This window comes from Sorex fumeus, unplaced genomic scaffold, assembly GCF_029834395.1.
Source record: "Sorex fumeus unplaced genomic scaffold, SorFum_2.1 ptg000015l, whole genome shotgun sequence".
NCBI lineage: Eukaryota > Metazoa > Chordata > Mammalia > Eulipotyphla > Soricidae > Sorex > Sorex fumeus.
Genome location: NW_026606072.1, coordinates 937,697 through 955,136, shown reverse-complemented (window position 1 = coordinate 955,136; position 17,440 = coordinate 937,697). Strand labels below are relative to the sequence as shown.

General features: G+C 44.5%; 1 protein-coding gene across 2 annotated transcripts in view; it reads right to left on the bottom strand.

The window, feature by feature from the left end:
- Positions 1 to 9,684: 9,684 nt before the first annotated feature.
- Positions 9,685 to 17,440, bottom strand: part of NPR3 (natriuretic peptide receptor 3) — a 75,799-nt gene continuing 68,043 nt past the window's right edge. The window contains exons 7-8 of one of the 2 annotated variants that reach the window (XM_056112158.1): positions 16,310 to 16,397; positions 9,685 to 15,133 (exon numbers count right to left, since the gene is read on the bottom strand). In XM_056112158.1, coding sequence (XP_055968133.1) covers positions 15,022 to 15,133; positions 16,310 to 16,397 — 200 coding nt within the window. In that variant the 3' untranslated portion in view covers positions 9,685 to 15,021. The remainder of the gene's footprint in view (positions 15,134 to 16,309; positions 16,398 to 17,440) is intronic. The other variant, XM_056112157.1, reaches the window with a different exon arrangement.

Sequence of the window (17,440 nt, the reverse complement as noted above, 5' to 3'; positions counted from 1 at the left end):
AGGAGGAAGAGGAGGAGGAGGAGAAGAAAAAGGAGGAGGAAGAGAAGGAGGAGGAGTAGAAGAAGAAGAAGAAGAAGAAGAAGAAGAAGAAGAAGAAGAAGAAGAAGAAGAAGAAGAAGAAGAAGAAGAAGAAGAAGAAGAAGAAGAAAAGAAGGAGGAGGAGGATGAAGAGGAAGAAGAAGAAGAAGGAGGAGGAGGAGGAGGAGGAGGAGGAGGAGAAGGAGGAAATGATGATGCTATAAGATCTTAAACATAATCACTGTCACTGTCCTCCTGTTGTTCATCAATTTGCTCAAGCGGTCCCAGTAACATTGTGAGACTTGTTACTGTGTTTGACTAGAGAAAAACAAATCCACTATGATGTTCACAACTCAGATAAAATATCACACTTAGAGTCTCAGGGGGGGAAATGCTAATGCTTTAAATGTTGAGTCAATGTTTGTGTGGAGACATTTGCCTATTACTGTTCTCATTTTTCTCATGTCTGCATGACTGAGTAAAACTCCCTGGATTGACATTGGTCCACAGGTACAATTCGGAAACCTCCAAGGTACAATCCTAAATTCTGCTGTAAATGCACTAGGTATTGTCTTTATTTTTGCTTGTTGTCTGTGGGGTGTTATAGAATGAGGAATGACATGGTGGGTCCATGAAGGCTTGGGAGTACTCAGGGCATAAATGATTAAGCCACAGTCAGAGAGGAGGGGAGTTTGGACTCAGGAGCAATAGTCTCCAACCTCAGCCTTGGTTCTGTCATGTCCTGGCTGAGTGAACCACCCACATGGTTTTAGAGTCTGTGTCTCAGGGCCAAAGAAATAGTACAAGGGGAAGGCACCTGGTTTGCATGTGGCCAGCCCCAGTTTGGTCCCCAGCACCTCATATGATCCCTGATTACAACCAGGAAATCCTGGAGCACAAGATAATCCCTGAGCACTGCAAGGTGTGGACCAGAAACAAAAATGGACCCTGTGTCCGTCGTGCTATAGTGATGACTGTAGTCTCCAGTTCAGGACTGTGATGAGAACCATGGAAGATGTGAGGCCTGGTGGAGGGTCACTCTTGCTATGGCTGTATATCAGACATCTCATCCCCATAATCCAATGTGTGCTACATGCTCTCATCTGTGCCATGTCTACTCCCAAACCCCAAGGCTGCTAAAGGTCAGTCTTGACAACAGCTACCCAAGAGTCTGAAGTACTACAAGAGTGGCCTCATGCAAATAGCAATAGCTCCGTGATTGAAGGCCTGTTGCATTGCAGGAACTGTCAGTGAGAGCTGCAACATGGCTGTTATTCCCTTCATTGGACACAGGAGGAAACAGGCTTTATGGCCTTTAGGTTCCCCACAGCAAGAAAATAGAAAGGATTTGCACTTAGAGTTCTTATAGGAAGCTTCTTGAAAATCCCCGTCTTCAGAAAATTTCACAAAGCAAAAACTATACTGACATTCTTGGGGTAATAATTTCCTTGTTTCAGGGAAGCTCTATCTTGGACTTAGTACTTGATAAGCCAAAGGGAGAGAGACAAATCTCAAGTGTCTGCAAATTCTTTGAAAAGCACAGCCCAGAAGTTGTGACAATGGAAGAGAAGATACAAAGGACTATATGGTTTGTTGATGTACCTGCAGAGTTTGCAAACCCAAAGCCATAGCATAAATTAGTTTAAAAAAAAAGATTAACTCAGATAATGAAATTTTAGAGGTATTTGGAGTCTGATAAATTGGAAAGCATATTCACATTCCTTTTCATTTTTCCCTAATGAAAAACTGTTAATGTTTTGTTTACTGGCCAACAAAGCACACCTGCAGGCTACCTATTTTCTGTCACTGTCAATGTCCTCCCAGTGTTCATCGATTTGCTCGAGCGGGCCCAGTAATGTCTCCATTGTGACAATTGTTACTGTGTTTGGCATATCGAATACGTCACAGGGAGCTTGCCAGGCATTGCTGTGCGAGCGAGATACTCTTAGTAGCTTGCCGGGATCTCCGAGAGGGGCGGAGGAATCAAACTCAGGTCGGCCATGTTGGCCGCTTGCAAGGCAAACGCCCTACCGCTGTGCTATCACTCTAGCCCTACCTATTCATACTGAGACAATAAAGTAAGTAAAGTAAAGGCCCTCCCGTTGATCGTCGATTTGCTCGAGTGGGCCCAGTAACGTCTCCATTGGAGACTTTGTTGTTACTGTGTCTGGCATATCCAATACTCTCGGTAGCTTGCCGGGCTCCCCGAGAGGGGCGGAGGAATCGAACTCGGGTCGGCCATGTTGGCCGCTTGTAAGGCAAACGCCCTACCCGCTGTGCTATCGCTCCAGCCCTACTGAGACAATAAACACTTCAAAATAAAGTAGAATCTGTAAGAGGCCAGGGTGGCCAGGAACGTTTATGGAGGAGCTGGGTGTGAACTGTTAGTGAAGGATAGAACTGGTGTGGCTTTCTGGCAGGACAAGCAGTGGCACCACCAGGTTGCAGGCAGAAAAGTGGAGGGAGTGTTTCATGGGTGACATGTAAATAAATCTAAGTGAGTTCAATTCAACGGAGTTTACCAAGTCAAAGGAATAATGAAGGTTTCAGGAAATAGAGTCATACTGGAGACCATGAGCACCAGGTGCAGAAGATGGCATTCAAATGCTGAAAAATGGGAGTGTTGTAAAAGATCATTGAGCTAGGGAGTAACATTAGTAGCTCTTTTAGGAAAACTGCACAGCAGTGATGTGGAAAATTAGTGCAAAAAATAAGGAGCAGAGTTAGGAGCTAATTGAAGGGATAAGGTGAGAGGCCTTGTTTAGTAGCAATGAAAGGCGTAGCTGGATGGGAATCTGATTGAATGGAAAAGATGATGACATGCCACCTTGCTTGTTCCACATTTTCCTCCTAAAAAAAGGTTGAAAATATTCATCAAGTAGTACTGGGTTAAGATACCAGATGGCCAGTTCCATTTAGTTTTGGAGTCTTGCATTTTTGCCTCGGAGCCCAGAATACTTTTGAGATCACCCCAGAAGCACTGACAGGGGAACCCTGCTCCCACACACGGCAGTTCCCCAGAGCTAGGGGGAATACCCAATATTGTCACCTATGAGAAATAGAGGGGTAACATGGTCTGGGACACCGTCACCCAGGTCTGCCTTTCCCACAATCCTTCTCAAATGCCGCAGACCCTTCCAGAAAGGATTTCTGCTCTACTGTTCTGATTCCCCTGGGGCAGGAGGGGAAGGTGCTGGTGAACACCAGGAACTCGGAGAATAATTTGTTGTCATCATGCTCCACCTTCCCGCCCACTCGACACCTGTTGTAGCTCACTGGAGTCTTAGTGGAACACACACACACACACACACACACACACACACACACACACACACGTCGAGATGCCTCTTGTTGCCTTGGGACACAATCCCAGCATTCTGAACTCGAACCTGGTGCGATAGGGGAGAACAGACACCACCCACTGCCCTGGGAGTGGTGGCAGGGAGCAGGCCGGGAGCAGCAGGTAGAGTTTGACGTCTCCACTCTGAAGACAAGGCCTGAAGGAATAAGAGGGCCTGCTGGGAGCTTCAGGGGAAATAGGACCATTCTCCTCTTGCTTTGTCTGGGTCCTTGGGGAAGGGAGCAGCACATAGGAAAGGGAACTCTTCCTCCTCTCTTTAGCTTTCGAGAGGGTGGGGCTGCTTGTCAACATGCCAAATGGTCTGGAAAGTTCTCAAAAATGGCCACCTGGCAGGGGTATGGTGCCGCCAGCAGGTCAATCTGTATCTGTCAGGTGAGTGCATCAGGATCCTGATGGTGCCTTCAGATTCCAGATGCCCCAAAATTGCTGCTCTGCCTTTGGCCAAAGTTGGGGCAAAGTTTACCAAGAAAGTAAATGGCCAAAAGTTAGGTATGTGGGAGATATACTCACAAATCACCTCCGGCTCAGCTATGTAATTGGAGGCATGGCCTCTCTGGTTCCTGATTGAACTGCTTAACGGCCATGATCCCAGCAACTCAGAAACAAATCTCAAAACGCAACGGCTTTTGGCAGAAATGAGTCCAGACCCCGCAGTATGTTACTGTCACCGGGCCACCCCAGGGAGGAAGGGTGCTGTCTTCCGCTGCTCCCCCTTGGCGGCTCAGTGGCCGCCTTCCACCAGAGGCCATTGGACAGTCAGGTTTGGGCCCACAGTGACAAGACGAGCAGGGCCTCACAGGATGGATGTGGAGCCAGCCCTTTCCCTCCCACCCCAATGAGATCCCGAGTTGCCAACCAACAGCCTCTCTGGCTCCTGATCAAGCTGTTTAATGGCCATGATCCCAGAGACTCAGAAACAAATCTTGAAACCCAGCAGCTTTTGGCAGTCCCTGCAGTAGGTTACCGGTGCTGGGCCACCCCAGGTGGGAATAGGTTTCATGCCTTGGCCTGTTACCCCTAGTGGCCCGGTGGCCACCATCCTCCAGAGGCCACTGGACAGTCAGGTTTTGGCCTGCAGTGACGAGACATGTGGGGCCTCACGGGATGGGGGGTGGAGCTGGCCCTTTCCTCCTAATCCCAACAAGACCCCGAGTCGTCGCCCACAAATGGCCTTTCTGGCTCCTGATCAAGCTGCTTAATGGCCATGATCCAAGAGACTCAGAAACAAATCTCGGAACCCAGCAGCTTTTGGCAGAAATGTGTCTGGAGCCCGCAGTAGGTTACTGTCACCGGGCCACCCTCAGGGGGAAAGGGTGCTGTCCCTCCACCTGCTCCCCCTTGGCAGCTTGGTGGCTGCCATCTGCCAGAGGCATTGGACAGTCAGGTTTGGGCCCACAGCGACGAGACACACAGGACCTCACGGGATGGGTCTGGAGAAGGCCCTTTCCTCCCCATCTCAACGAGACCCCAGTTCGCATCCACGAACGGCCTCTCTGGCTCCTGATCAAGCTGCTTAACGGCCATGATCCCAGAAACTCAGAAACAAATATTGAAACCCAGTGGCTTTTGACAGAGATGTGTCTGGACCCCACAGTAGGTTACTGTCACCAGGCAATTCCAGGGGGGAAAAGGGTGCTATCCCTCCACCTGCTCCCCCTAGGCAGCTCAGTGGCTGCCATCCTCCAGAGGCCATTGGATAGTCAGGTTTGGGCCTTCAGTGATGAGACATGTGGGGCCTCACAGGATTGGGATGGAGCTGGCCTTTTCCTCCCCATCCCAACAAGACTCCGAGTCGCCACCCACTAACGGGCTCTCTGACTCCTGATCAAGCTGCTTAATGGCCATGATCCAAGAGACTCAGGAAGAAATCTCGAAACCCAGCAGGTTATGGCAGAAGTTCCTCCAGATTTAAATGTTAAAATTTTGGAATTTCTAATTAAAAATTACTTTTGAGAAGGCCTGAGCAATAGTGTAGCAATCAGGGCATTTGCCTTGCATACGCTGACCAGGGGTTTGATCTCTGGCATACCATAAGGTCCCCTGAGCCCTGCCAGGAGTGATCCTATGCAGATCCAGGACTAACCCCTGAGTACCCATCAATATGCACAAAAAATGACCAAAAAAATTACTTCTGTATATTTGTGGGCGGCATACCCAGTGGTTCTCAGAGGTTTGGGGGACCGATGGCACTTGGGGGAACCATGCAGTGCCTGGCATACAACCCAGGAATCCTTCTTGCAAAGCTTACACTGCACCTTGCTGAGCTCTCCCTTTGGCTCCTCAATTAAAAATTTATAGGTGTGGGTGGGGGGTGTTGGGAGAGAACCTAGGGACACTGGTACTGGGAAATGTACACCGGTGGAGGGTTGGGTGTTAGAACACTGTATGACTGAAATCCAATCATGAACAGCTTTGTGTCTATCTCACAGTGATTCAATTTTTTAAAAAAAAGTTAAAAAAGAGAAAAGAGGGGTATGGTGCTGCCAGCAGGTCAATCTGTACCTGTGAGGCGAGTGCATCAGCAGCCTCATGGCGCCTTCAGACTTCCAGATACCCCAAAATTGCTGCTGTGCCTTTGACCAGACCCCAAAAACTTGGGGCAAAGTTTACCAAGAAAGTAAATGGCCAAAAGTTAGGTATGTGGGAAACACACCCACAAACCACCTCCGGCTCAGCTATATAATAGGAGGCAAGGCCTCTTTGGTTCCTGATTGAACTGCTTAATGGACATGATCCCAGAGACTCAGAAACGAATCTCAGAACCCAGTGGCTTTAGGTAGAAATGCGTCTGGTCTCTGCAGTAGGCTACCGGTGCTGGGCCAACCCAGGTGGGAATAGGTTTCGTGCCTTGGCCTACTCCCCCTGGCGGCCCAGTGGCCGCCATCCGTCTGAGGCCACTGGATAGTCACATTTGGGCCCCCAGTGATGAGACACACAGGGCCTCACGGGATGAGGGTGGAGCCGGGCTTGTCCTCCCCACCCCAACGAGACCCCAAGTCATCGCCCATGAACAGCCTCTCTGGCTCCTCATCAAGCTGCTTAACGGCCATGATCCCAGAGACTCAGAAACAAATCTCAAAACCCAGTGGCGTTTGGCAGAAATGCATCTGGACTCCACAGTACGTTACTGTCGCCTGGCCACCCCAGGGAGGAAAGGGTGTTGTCCCTCCGCCTGCTCCCTCTTGGCGACTTGGTGGCTGTCATCCTCCAGAGGCCATTGGACAGTCAGGCTTGGGCCCACAGTGATGAAACTTGTTGGGTTTCACGGGATGGGGGGGGGGCAGGTGGAGCCGGGCCTGTCCTCCCCACCCTAATGAGACCCCAAGTCATCGCCCACAAACGGCCTATCTGGCTCCTCATCAAGCTGCTCAACGGCCTTGATCCCAGAGACTCAGAAACAAATCTCGAAGCCCAGCAGCTTTTGTCAGAAATGTGTCCGGACCCCGCAGTAGGTTACTGTCACCGGGCCACCCCAGGGGGGAATGGGTGCTGTCCCTCCGCCTGCTCCCTCTTGGCGACTTGGTGGCTGTCATCCTCCAGAGGTCATTGGACAGTCAGGCTTGGGCCCGCAGTGACGAAACTTGTTGGGTCTCACGGGATGGGGGGGGGAGGTGGAACCAGGCCTGTCCTCCCTACAATAACGAGACCCCAAGTCATCGCCCACAAACGGCCTCTCTGGCTCCTCATCAAGCTGCTCAACGGCCTTGATCCCAGAGACTCAGAAACAGATCTTGAAACCCAGTGGCTTTTGTCAGAAATGTGTCCGGACCCCGCAGTAGGTTACTGTCACCAGGCCACCCCAGGGAGGAAAGGGTTCTGTCCCTCCGCCTGCTCCCTCTTGGCGACGTGGTGGCTGTCATCCTCCAGAGGCCATTGGACAGTCAGGCTTGGGCCCGCAGTGACGAAACTTGTTGGGTCTCACGGGATGGGGGGGAGGTAGAGCCGGGCCTGTCTTCCCCACCCCAATGAGACCCCAAGTCATCGCCCACGAATGGCCTCTTTGGCTCCTCATCAAGCTGCTCAACGGCCATGATCCCAGAGACTCAGGAGCAGATCTCTAAACCCAGTGGCTTTTGGCAGAAATCCCTCCAGATTTAAGTGTTAAAATTTCAGAACTTCAAAACTACATGGCCCTACTGCAGCCACACATCATATGTTATTCATAACCAGCAATAGAACACAAATTGTCTATTGTTGCCTTTTCAGCAGATCTGAGTGTTGGGGTAAAATCTTAAATAATGGTGGGTCTGGTGTCGAAATAGTGAATGTGATCAAAGTAGAGAGAGAGTAATGTGGAAATCATCTGCCCCACAGGCAGGGGGAGGGTGTGGGATGGGGGTATACTGGGATTTTTGGTGGTGGAGAATGGGCACTGGTGAAGGCACGGATGTTTCATTGTATGACTGAGACTTAGACCCAAAAGCTTTGTAACTGCTCTCACGGTGATTCAATAAATAAAATTATAAAAAAATGGAAAAAGAAAAAAAAGTAAGGTGGAGTTCATGCACAATTCAATCAGCTAATCAGTGGCTGAATAAATAGCAGTACTCCTACAAAAAAAAAGAGAAAAGAAAAAGACAAACACCAGATGATCTCATTCACATGCACAGTATAAACAAAGCAAGGATTAGACAACCCACATTTATTAGAAATAAATTCTGACACAGGGTAAGTACAACTAGAAACTGAAGGTGCTAATGGCGAGATGGGGGAAACTTCAGGGAAACAGGGTAGAGATCTTGGTACACTGCTGGTGGGCACAGTGTAGCAGCATACAAGTGTAAAATGTCAATATCAGTACTATTGTAAACTATGATGCTGCAATTAAAAAAAAAACTTTAAAAAATTGAGCATCCAGAAGTAGTGCTGTTGAGTTTATGAAATCCCAACTTTCCTATGGGCTGCTGAGCCACAGGTGTCAGACAGGGACTTGTGCCCTCGCGCATGAAACGGGAGGGCTAGAGTAGCTGCTGCTACTAGTAGTCAGGAGCCGGAGTGATAGCATAGTGGGTAGGGTGTTTGCCTTGCATGCAGCCGACCCGAGTTTGATTCCTCCACTCCTCTTGGAAAGCCCGGCAAGCTACAGAGAGTATTCAGCCCACATGGCAAAGCCTGGCAAGCTCCTCATGATGTATTCGATATGCCAAAAAAAAACAGTAACAGGTCTCACAATGGAGACGTTACTGGTGCCTGCTCGAGCAAATCAATGAACAACAGGAGGACAGTACTACAGAACAGTGCTACAGTGCTACCAGTGGTCAGGGAAGCACAAAGCACAGGAATCATTTTCTTAATTTTCAGTGCTCAGAGATGGTTTCCTCAATTTCTAAGTGTTCAAAGATGTGTTATCATTGTGAGTCTCTCTACTATTTTAGTCGAGAAATCCATGATTGAGGCTATGACTAGGACCTGAAGTCATGGGTCATAATACTTGGAGCTTCTTTGAACTCTCACAGAGGACACATAGTCCCACAAGGCATAGGCATGAGGTGGCACTGGCTTCGAGAGATGGTGAATACACATGAAGTCCGTGGCAGGCAAGCAGGTGGGGGAAGCGGAGATAGATATGAAACGGAAAGTTTCAAGGAGGTCATGGTCCCCAAGGTGAGAAAGCAAAGTGTGAACTGAATGTTTGACCTGAAATTCTTACGTTGAAAACCCAAAGTAGGACTGTTTGGAGATGGAGCTTCCAAGGAAGCTATTAAGGTCAAATGAGGCCCTGGTGTGACCTCAGTGATTTTTTTACCATCTCAGTGTTCTTTTAAGGGAACAGCAAAGGCCCCCTCCACCTCCACGCCCCACGTGCACACAGAAAGCCCCCTCTCCACAATCAGTGTTCTTGTAGTCACCTGAACGGACAAAGGCGCCTATGTTTCTTAAGGTTTCTTGGCTCCAGTCTTCACTCCTACCAAGTTACCTGCTTAGTCCACTAACACCCAAGGAGCTCTTTGGAGTGACAAAATCAACGTAGGACCTGTTTAAGTGAGCATGGAACCTAGTGATACCCCAATGGTTAGCTCTTAATGATGGAGCATTCTCAAGCATAGACAATCAAGATGATATGATTGACAAAGACTTCTTCCTAATGTGTCAGTTCAAGCTTTACCCTCACTTGGATATGTATTTCTTATTTCTCTGAATCTCCCTTTGATGGGCAGATTCTTGAGTACCACTCAAACACGGCAGTTCATCTCAATCACTAATTGATCTTTGACTTAAACTCCTCCTATGAGAAGAGAAAATTGTCTAAGAACACGGAGATGGTGCTGTAGGTTGACTGAAGGATAAACAGGAAAAGATTTCTGTGGGATGTATATTTTAATTAGGACACATTATATTGTAAGCATATGGTATTCTTGCTTAATAGAAACATTTACAAGAACACATACACATTGATATCCAAATACCAAATGAAGTAGATACTTTAAATGATCAGTTTGCACCAGAAATAAAATATATTATACAAAACAGGGGTTATATCCACAGTCATGAAGTTTCATTTTCTACACAAACAACAATAAATTAAATCACATTATATGCAGATAGTTCTACTTACATTAGAATAATAAACTGTCTGAAGCTTGGGCAGCTCTTACTTTGACTTTTCTATCAGAATCATGGTAGGTCTGTATTGTTTGATAGTCCTGTTTTTGCATAAACAATGAGTAATACGGTCCAGAAGACAAGGCCGAAGAATTCATTTTCCGTGGTATCTGCAACATGTCCTCTTGGTTTCGATTATTCATCACACACAGGGAGCAGAACTCAGATGCCCTGAACCCAGCAAAAAGGTCTGCAAACCCACAGTTTCTCCAGGCTGTCACAGGTACCTCAGAAGGTCTCTGGTAAGACGTGCCACCTTGGCCATTGTTGAATTTTGATAGTGAGCAAACAGTAGGACACCAATTTCAAAATACAAATTTTTTTCTTTCTCAACTTTCTTTACCTAGTCATTATGTGCTTTGATGCATTTTTTCCCTAACATTCTCCACCTCACGCCCCCCCACCAAAAAAAAGAAATGGTAGCCTATGTTGTAGTTTGTACTTGGTAAATGGGTCCTTTCTTCCTTGTGCATAAACATTTATGTCTTAAATGTTTTGATCTAACATATGAATCAAAACAATGCACCATTTTTGCTCACTCTTAATTCCAGTCATTCATCATCACTCCCCAAAGAAGCATTCCATGCCTGATAACATCAAAGAGGTATTATAACATCGAGACTTTTTACTTCTGGGATTCAATTCCCATTGAGACTTTTCCATTGGGCTTAAAGTAACTTGAAACATGAACATCAACAGCATCAGCCCCTTTAAAATCACTTTGCCTTTTGTATGAATCAACATTAGTGGTTAATGAGAAATTTGAACTAATTTCAATCCAACACCTTTGAAAAATCATTTTAATCCTGGAGTCTAGCTCTGGCATAGGCCTACAAAAGATGTGTATGAGGTCTATATGCAGAAAAATGAAAATCAGGCTTTTGAAGCAAATGCACACCCCAGGCTTGATCTCACCGAAAATATATGTGGTTAAATTAGCACAAGGATTTGGATTAAAAGCCAGCCCCCTTCCGGCCAGCACCATTTGGCCTTCTTTGCCTCTGAGGAACTATGGAGGTCCAAGTCACAAGTTTCTACCTGCCCTCACAAGATGCTGACTCTTTGGAGCCATGACAGATGGGAGATGTGGAGGACGAAGGAATGGTAAAAATGGTGGCAGCTTGCAATGCTACCCACTTCTGTTTCTTTTGGGGATCAAGTTCCTGATTCTTTTTACTAGTTGCATGCCAACTTTTTTGTTGTTGTTGTTGAATCTGGCTGTTAACCAGAGATGAAACTGTTGATCATCCTGTCATTCTAAAGATCGAGTAGAAAAGAAACATTAGGCCTTAAATCCTTTCCAGAGAGTTAGTTCCTTTCTTTTTTCTATCGAAGAAATTCAGCTCATTATCCACTTCCTCATATAGTATAATTAAATAAAGCCCATGAAACATTGATCAAGGGACCTAACTTTAGTGGCACTTGACTTTCTGGCTGCAACCAGTTAGGAGCTGAGTTCTTTGTGCCCTGACAAACATAGGCATGTGTTCCTTTCAACTTGGAAAGACTCCCTTAATATCTATCAGTGTTATTCTATTTGAACTACACTTTCACAAATGTGGTTTGTAGAGACTTTTGTAGTTTGTAGAGGCTTTCACAAATAAACATTGTGGACTCTCGCACAAGAAGGTGGTGATACCTCTGGGACCTATACTCAGAATTCCTGTCACTCAATGTGAGGTTAAACAGTGGCCCTAGTATCACTGAAGGGCACATCTTACACTGCCCCCACTCAGCAGCACACAGAAAAAAGTGGTAATGTAGGGGCAAAGAGGACACACACACCTGGAATAAACTCATGATTTTTGACGCCTCAGAGGAGGGAGAAGTGTATGAACATCCCAAAACAAAAGTCTTTAGACTGAAGGGAAAGCAAAGAGGGAAGCTTTCTCCTGCCCTGTGTTTCTCCACTCCCTCCATGAAATATGGCTTCTGAAATGTAAAGAACTATTTTATTGCCTGTGGACTGTGTCTGTCATTCAGGAAAAGACAAGCTGATGGTTCTTCCAAGAAATATTAATGTTTACAGGGGTTCCCTTGTGGAAATGTGGTCAGTCTGGAGTAAGATAGGCACTCTATACCGAAAGTTATTTCTGGGTAGCAGTGGTTAACTAGAGAAAGCTTTAATTTTTGAGTCTGGGGGGAAAAAATTTAAGAAGGTGACAATGATGACCATAAAAAAAGTATACTTGTTTCTAATAACATCAGTGTGTGTGCGAGTGTGTGTGTGTGTGTGTGCATGTGTGTGTATACACGTATATATTTTTATGGCATATGCTCATTTGACCTATATAAATGTTATTTTATATTTGGCCAGATAAGAAAATACCGATAAAGCCTACCATTTTGAAATCTGAGCACCCTGAGTTTCAGGGCAAAAGCTTATAGAATTATTTAAGAACTAAGGTTCTATTTATTTTACTATATTATATATGAATGACGGGTTGTAAATATGTTGGTTAGCAGTTAGGAACTTAAATCCCAAGGCATAATCTCCATCATTCTTACCTCGGTGGTAACCTTGGACCAAACACCTATGCTTTTATTAAAGGTTTCCAACTTAAGGAGTTTTGAAAACTTTTAACAGAGTTTTTGTATCTCGTGTGACAGTTTCAAGAAAGAAAGAACAGTCAGACATGTTAGTAAGTTTTCAATCTTCAGAAGCCTAGAAGAGCTTTCAGATTTCAAGACAGCAGCACCTACTTATAAGAAACCTCACAATATTCCATCATTTTTAATACTAAATTCTCACTTATTTCAAAATTTTTATCTAAGGATATAATATTGAGTTTAGAACTATCACGCTACCTGAAATAGAAATAAATGATACGTTCTTTAAAATGTTAGTCAATAAATTCTAAAAAGATCAGAAATGTTTACAATTCAAAGACAATAATCAGAGTGATTATAATAAGCACAGAGGATCAAAATTCAGATGTTTTTGAAAGACAACAGAAAATTGGGTATCTGTAAAATACATGGAAAACAGCCTTACAAATTAAAATGAGAGAAATAGATGCTCAAATTCATGGAAATAAGAGACACAACCTTTCTATTTTCACTTTGGGGAGTCCTGAGCTATTAAATGCTTTGCTCTGCCAAATACCCTTCCTATACTCAAATTTTGGAACTTAGTTTTCTTCCATACTTTTTCCAGTCCCCCATCCCAGCATCTTCCACCTTACCCACCTCCCTTCTCCCCAACTCCACCAGTCCTTCTCTAAATTCTGAACATTGTCCTTTGAATCCAGCTGGAGATCTATAATGAAAACTCTTTGCTGATCATAAGCTAATTTTCTCATGCTCACTGACTGCCTGCACCCCATTTTTTGACACAGTACTAGAGAATGGTGCCTCATATGGCGAAAAAAATCTACTCACTTTGAGCTAGAAGCAATAAAGGCAGACTTCTTGAGAAGCAATTTCTAGACCAGCTTTCAGGACAATGGCTACTACTCACCCACTTCCAACACTTCCTATATGATCTACAACCTGCATTGCTACCAAGGAATTATTAGAACTTCCCTGTTTTCCTTCATTTATGGTCTTTTAGAGACCGTCAGATCTTTCAAATTGTTTTTCAGCTACCTGAAGCATGGCTGAGAAAAAAAACCTACTTGGCATAATTACAAGAAGATACATGATTTGACAACTTTCCATTCTTCCCTCACTATTTTTTCCACAAACCATACACAAAAGTAGCAACCTGAGTTTAAACCTATATTCAAAATACCAGATGCAAAATACACAGTCAGTAAAATATTCAAATCCCTTATATTTACCCTAAGCTCTCCATTCTATGAATTACTTGTAAACTAAAAAAGCTATGTGGAATTCACTGAAAGGCAACTATACTAGTGATCTAGTTTCCCTCTCTTACCCTAAAAGCATCACTGTGAATTTGGGCAAAGTGTCATGTATGTGCTTGCAAATTTTATCTTTCCTGGTCAAGTTCTGACTATAAGGTTCTTCTTGAAGGAGAAGGGTTGCCTCTTTTTATGAAATTCTACTGGACTTAATACATTTCACCCCTGATCTTGAAAATCCTCATTTGGTCGGAATTAGAAGGAATCAATCCCCCAAACAATCTGCACTCAAAATAGGTAAATTGATGCACTACTATAGGATTTGTGATCTGAGTACAAGAATGAATCTCTATAGTTAAAGCAAAGACTAGCATTTGATTATGAAAAGGGAGGGGGGAAAAAGAAGTCTCATCAATATTGGTTTGTTTATATTTTACCCATACTGTTAAAATATAAGCAAAATTTAATCTTTAAATGAAAAAATAGACACATTTTCTAATAGCAAAATATACGATTAAGATACTTAAAAAATAAAATGTTAGTGAGAGGGTGCTTTGTTTACATTAAAGAATGAACCATTTTAGTTTTCCTTTTTCTTTTATAAAATTCTCTCATCTTGTTATTAGTTACAACTTTCTAGAGTGGCTTCATGAGACACCGAAGGAGACAGAAAAGAAATTCGTTTTTGAAAGAAGTCAGGACATGAATGGCTACTTTGGACAGAGTCCTTCCAACCAACCTCAAATCTACCCACCAGCCCGAGAGAGAGGAACGCTGTTCTTTCCATTTTAAGATTTTTTTTTTCAAGACATTTTCCTATTCTTAGGTGTTAAATTCTTTCCAAGAATATTCTACTTGTAAAAATGATTTTACTCCAGCTATAAAACATTTCATTTAAGAAAACCACATTTTACAGCCTAGTTTGGAAGGCCCCCAAAAGCCATCAAGACGTGGAGACATCAGATTTTCAAACCATAAATCTGATCGTATGCCCTGGAAATAGTACGAACATCTTAACAGAGTGCTGTTATACGTTATACATTTATCATGAGATGGGAGGCCAGGAGGCAGTTGGCGATCAATAATCATTCCTGAGCTTCTAAAGAAATTTAACAACAAAACAACTAACTGCTTAAAAGAATGAGTTCTTCAAGAGCACCCTTCGGTTCCGCGGAACTCTTTCATGCTTTCTCTCTCCTCCAAGAATCTCATGCTGGAAGAAAAGCCTTCCTTTTAAGCCACTGAAAAATGTGATCTGATGGAATCTTCCCGTAACTCTCGATGTTTTCCAATGTTACTTTCTTCATGCTGGTTTCGTCTCTCAATGGTTATTCTGTATTTCTTCCTGGGTAAAGGGAAAGTGAACGTAGGAATGAAGTTCAGCTTCAAAATACTATGGTTTCTCTTACAAAGAATGCCCTTGAGGGACGTCTGGCTTGCAGTTGATAAATGAGATGTGACAGAATATGAAGCCCTGGTCAGAGATTAAAGTGGTGTGCCCCAAGGCACGATGCCCTTATTCAGGGAGCAAAATTGGCCTGCTTTCTGAAATGCCATAGAACAAGCCTTCCCCTTCTTCCCTGGGTGCCTCGTGGGTTAACTCTTGTCTTTTGGGCCACAGAAACCTCCCCACCTCCCAGGATATGCCCTAGATAAAGATCAGATTAAGTGACTAAAGGAACAGGAATACAGTTGTTCCCACAGTCTCAAACACCCTGCTTTATAATTCCATGCACAAATGCAGCAGTCTTGGTCTAATGATGTAAGAATAAGCCATAAGCACAACCACCAAAAATAACAAAAGGATGGACCTCCCTCATGGTGAAAACCTCATAATATCTTGAACACACAAAATCATTGCAGCTTTACATGCATGGGACTTGGTAAGCAGTAATCAGACAATGTTCGTTCTCCAAATACAGAGTCTAGAACAGCCCGAGAGCCTGGAATATTCTGAGATACCCCCTCCTCTTCTGAAGGTGAGTCTGGGTCACACCCAGCAGTGCTCAGGGCTGACTATGGCTCTGCACTCAGGGATCACTCCTGGCAGTGTTCAGGGGACCATATGGGATGTCAAGGATCAAACCCAGGTTGATTGTGTACAATGCAAGCATCCTACCCACTGAACTCACTCTAGTCCCACAAGCATCTATTTCAGAAAGTGGAGAAAGTTTGGGAATGAGGAATTGATATTCCACTCTATGTAGACTCCCTGCCTACTGATTCTTTTGGTGGGTACTGAATAGGAATCTGAATATTTGTGATCAAAGGACAATAATGAGTCTGTGGCCTACAAGAGGAGAGCAATAAAAGCTCTGACCCAGTCCCTGGATGCTGACTCAGGGACTGTCAATCAAGCCAGGGACTCACTGACCCCAAGAGAATGTCTTGGTTCTCTTAGCCCCCCATGCTTTTGTGAGTAAGTGAAAGCTGTGGACAAGTCATGAACCATGCAAAGGGAAGTCACAAAGAGGATCAAAGAGAATGGGCTTTCAAGCTTTTACACTTTAAACAGTCCAACCTGAAAAAGTAGAAGGCCATTAGCAAACCAGCTCCCAGCAAAGCTCCCACGACAATTCCAGTCACTGCGGATTCTTCTAGGCCACCTGCTTGAGGAAGAAACAGAGATCATCAGAGTCCATTTCAGAAAATCGGAGTTCCTGGCATTTCATTCACCGGAAGGTGTTTCTCAGTTTCCTATCTTTTAATGGATGATTTTTCTAGAAGATCCCACGTTTTATTTTTCTTTTTACCAAGTACAGCCCTAAAGACAGCAGACAGCATCTAAGGACATGCTGAAACTATATGCACAAGTGTGTGGGCACCATGGACAGGTTCTCTTCTTTCCTGGGTGCCTCGCAGGTTAACTCTTGTCTCTTGGACCACAGAAACCTCCCCAACTCCCAGGAAGATCTGAAGAAAACCTGAAGCTGGCATTTTCACAGAGTCACACTCTCTGATGATCCTTGTCAGAGACATACTAGATGGACTGACCATGCATGGAGTTAACCCCATCCTGAGGTTCACAGGTGGATAGTGACCCTTCAAATTGCTGAAAGAGTCAGTGAGAAATTCCTTGGGCTAACAGTTCAGTTCTTAGATGTTCTCTCACGAAAGCCAGGGTTTCATGCCCAAATGCTTGTGAAAATTTGAATAACAATTTGAAACAAGTTCAGGAGTGTCCAGTTATTAACTAAAAGTGATAATTAGCTAGTTGTGTATACAGCATCATGGAAAGCTTTTAATTCTCACAAAAGCCCTAAATACTGGGCACTTTCCCTACATTGCACATACGAGCAGACTGAGGCTTGAGTGGATGAAAGGACACCCGCAGAGGCACATCAGCCCCTGATCAGGATAGAATATCAAAGTAATGATATTCAAAGACCGGTAATGGCAGAAAAGGTGCTGCTCCCTTCCTCAATTATCCTTTCCCTAATTATCGCCAATAGGTTATTGTCTAGAGTTGGAAGGCTGCTCCCCAAACCTAATGTGCAGATGTCAGCCTGCTGAGGGTTCCCCCACAGCTTAGAAAAGAGTCTCTCTAAAGCAGGCATCTCCATCATTTTTTTCTGGATGTAAGGACCTTATGAGCCAGTCTACTTGCTTCTATATTTATGACAAAGACACTCAAAAGATTATATTCTTATTT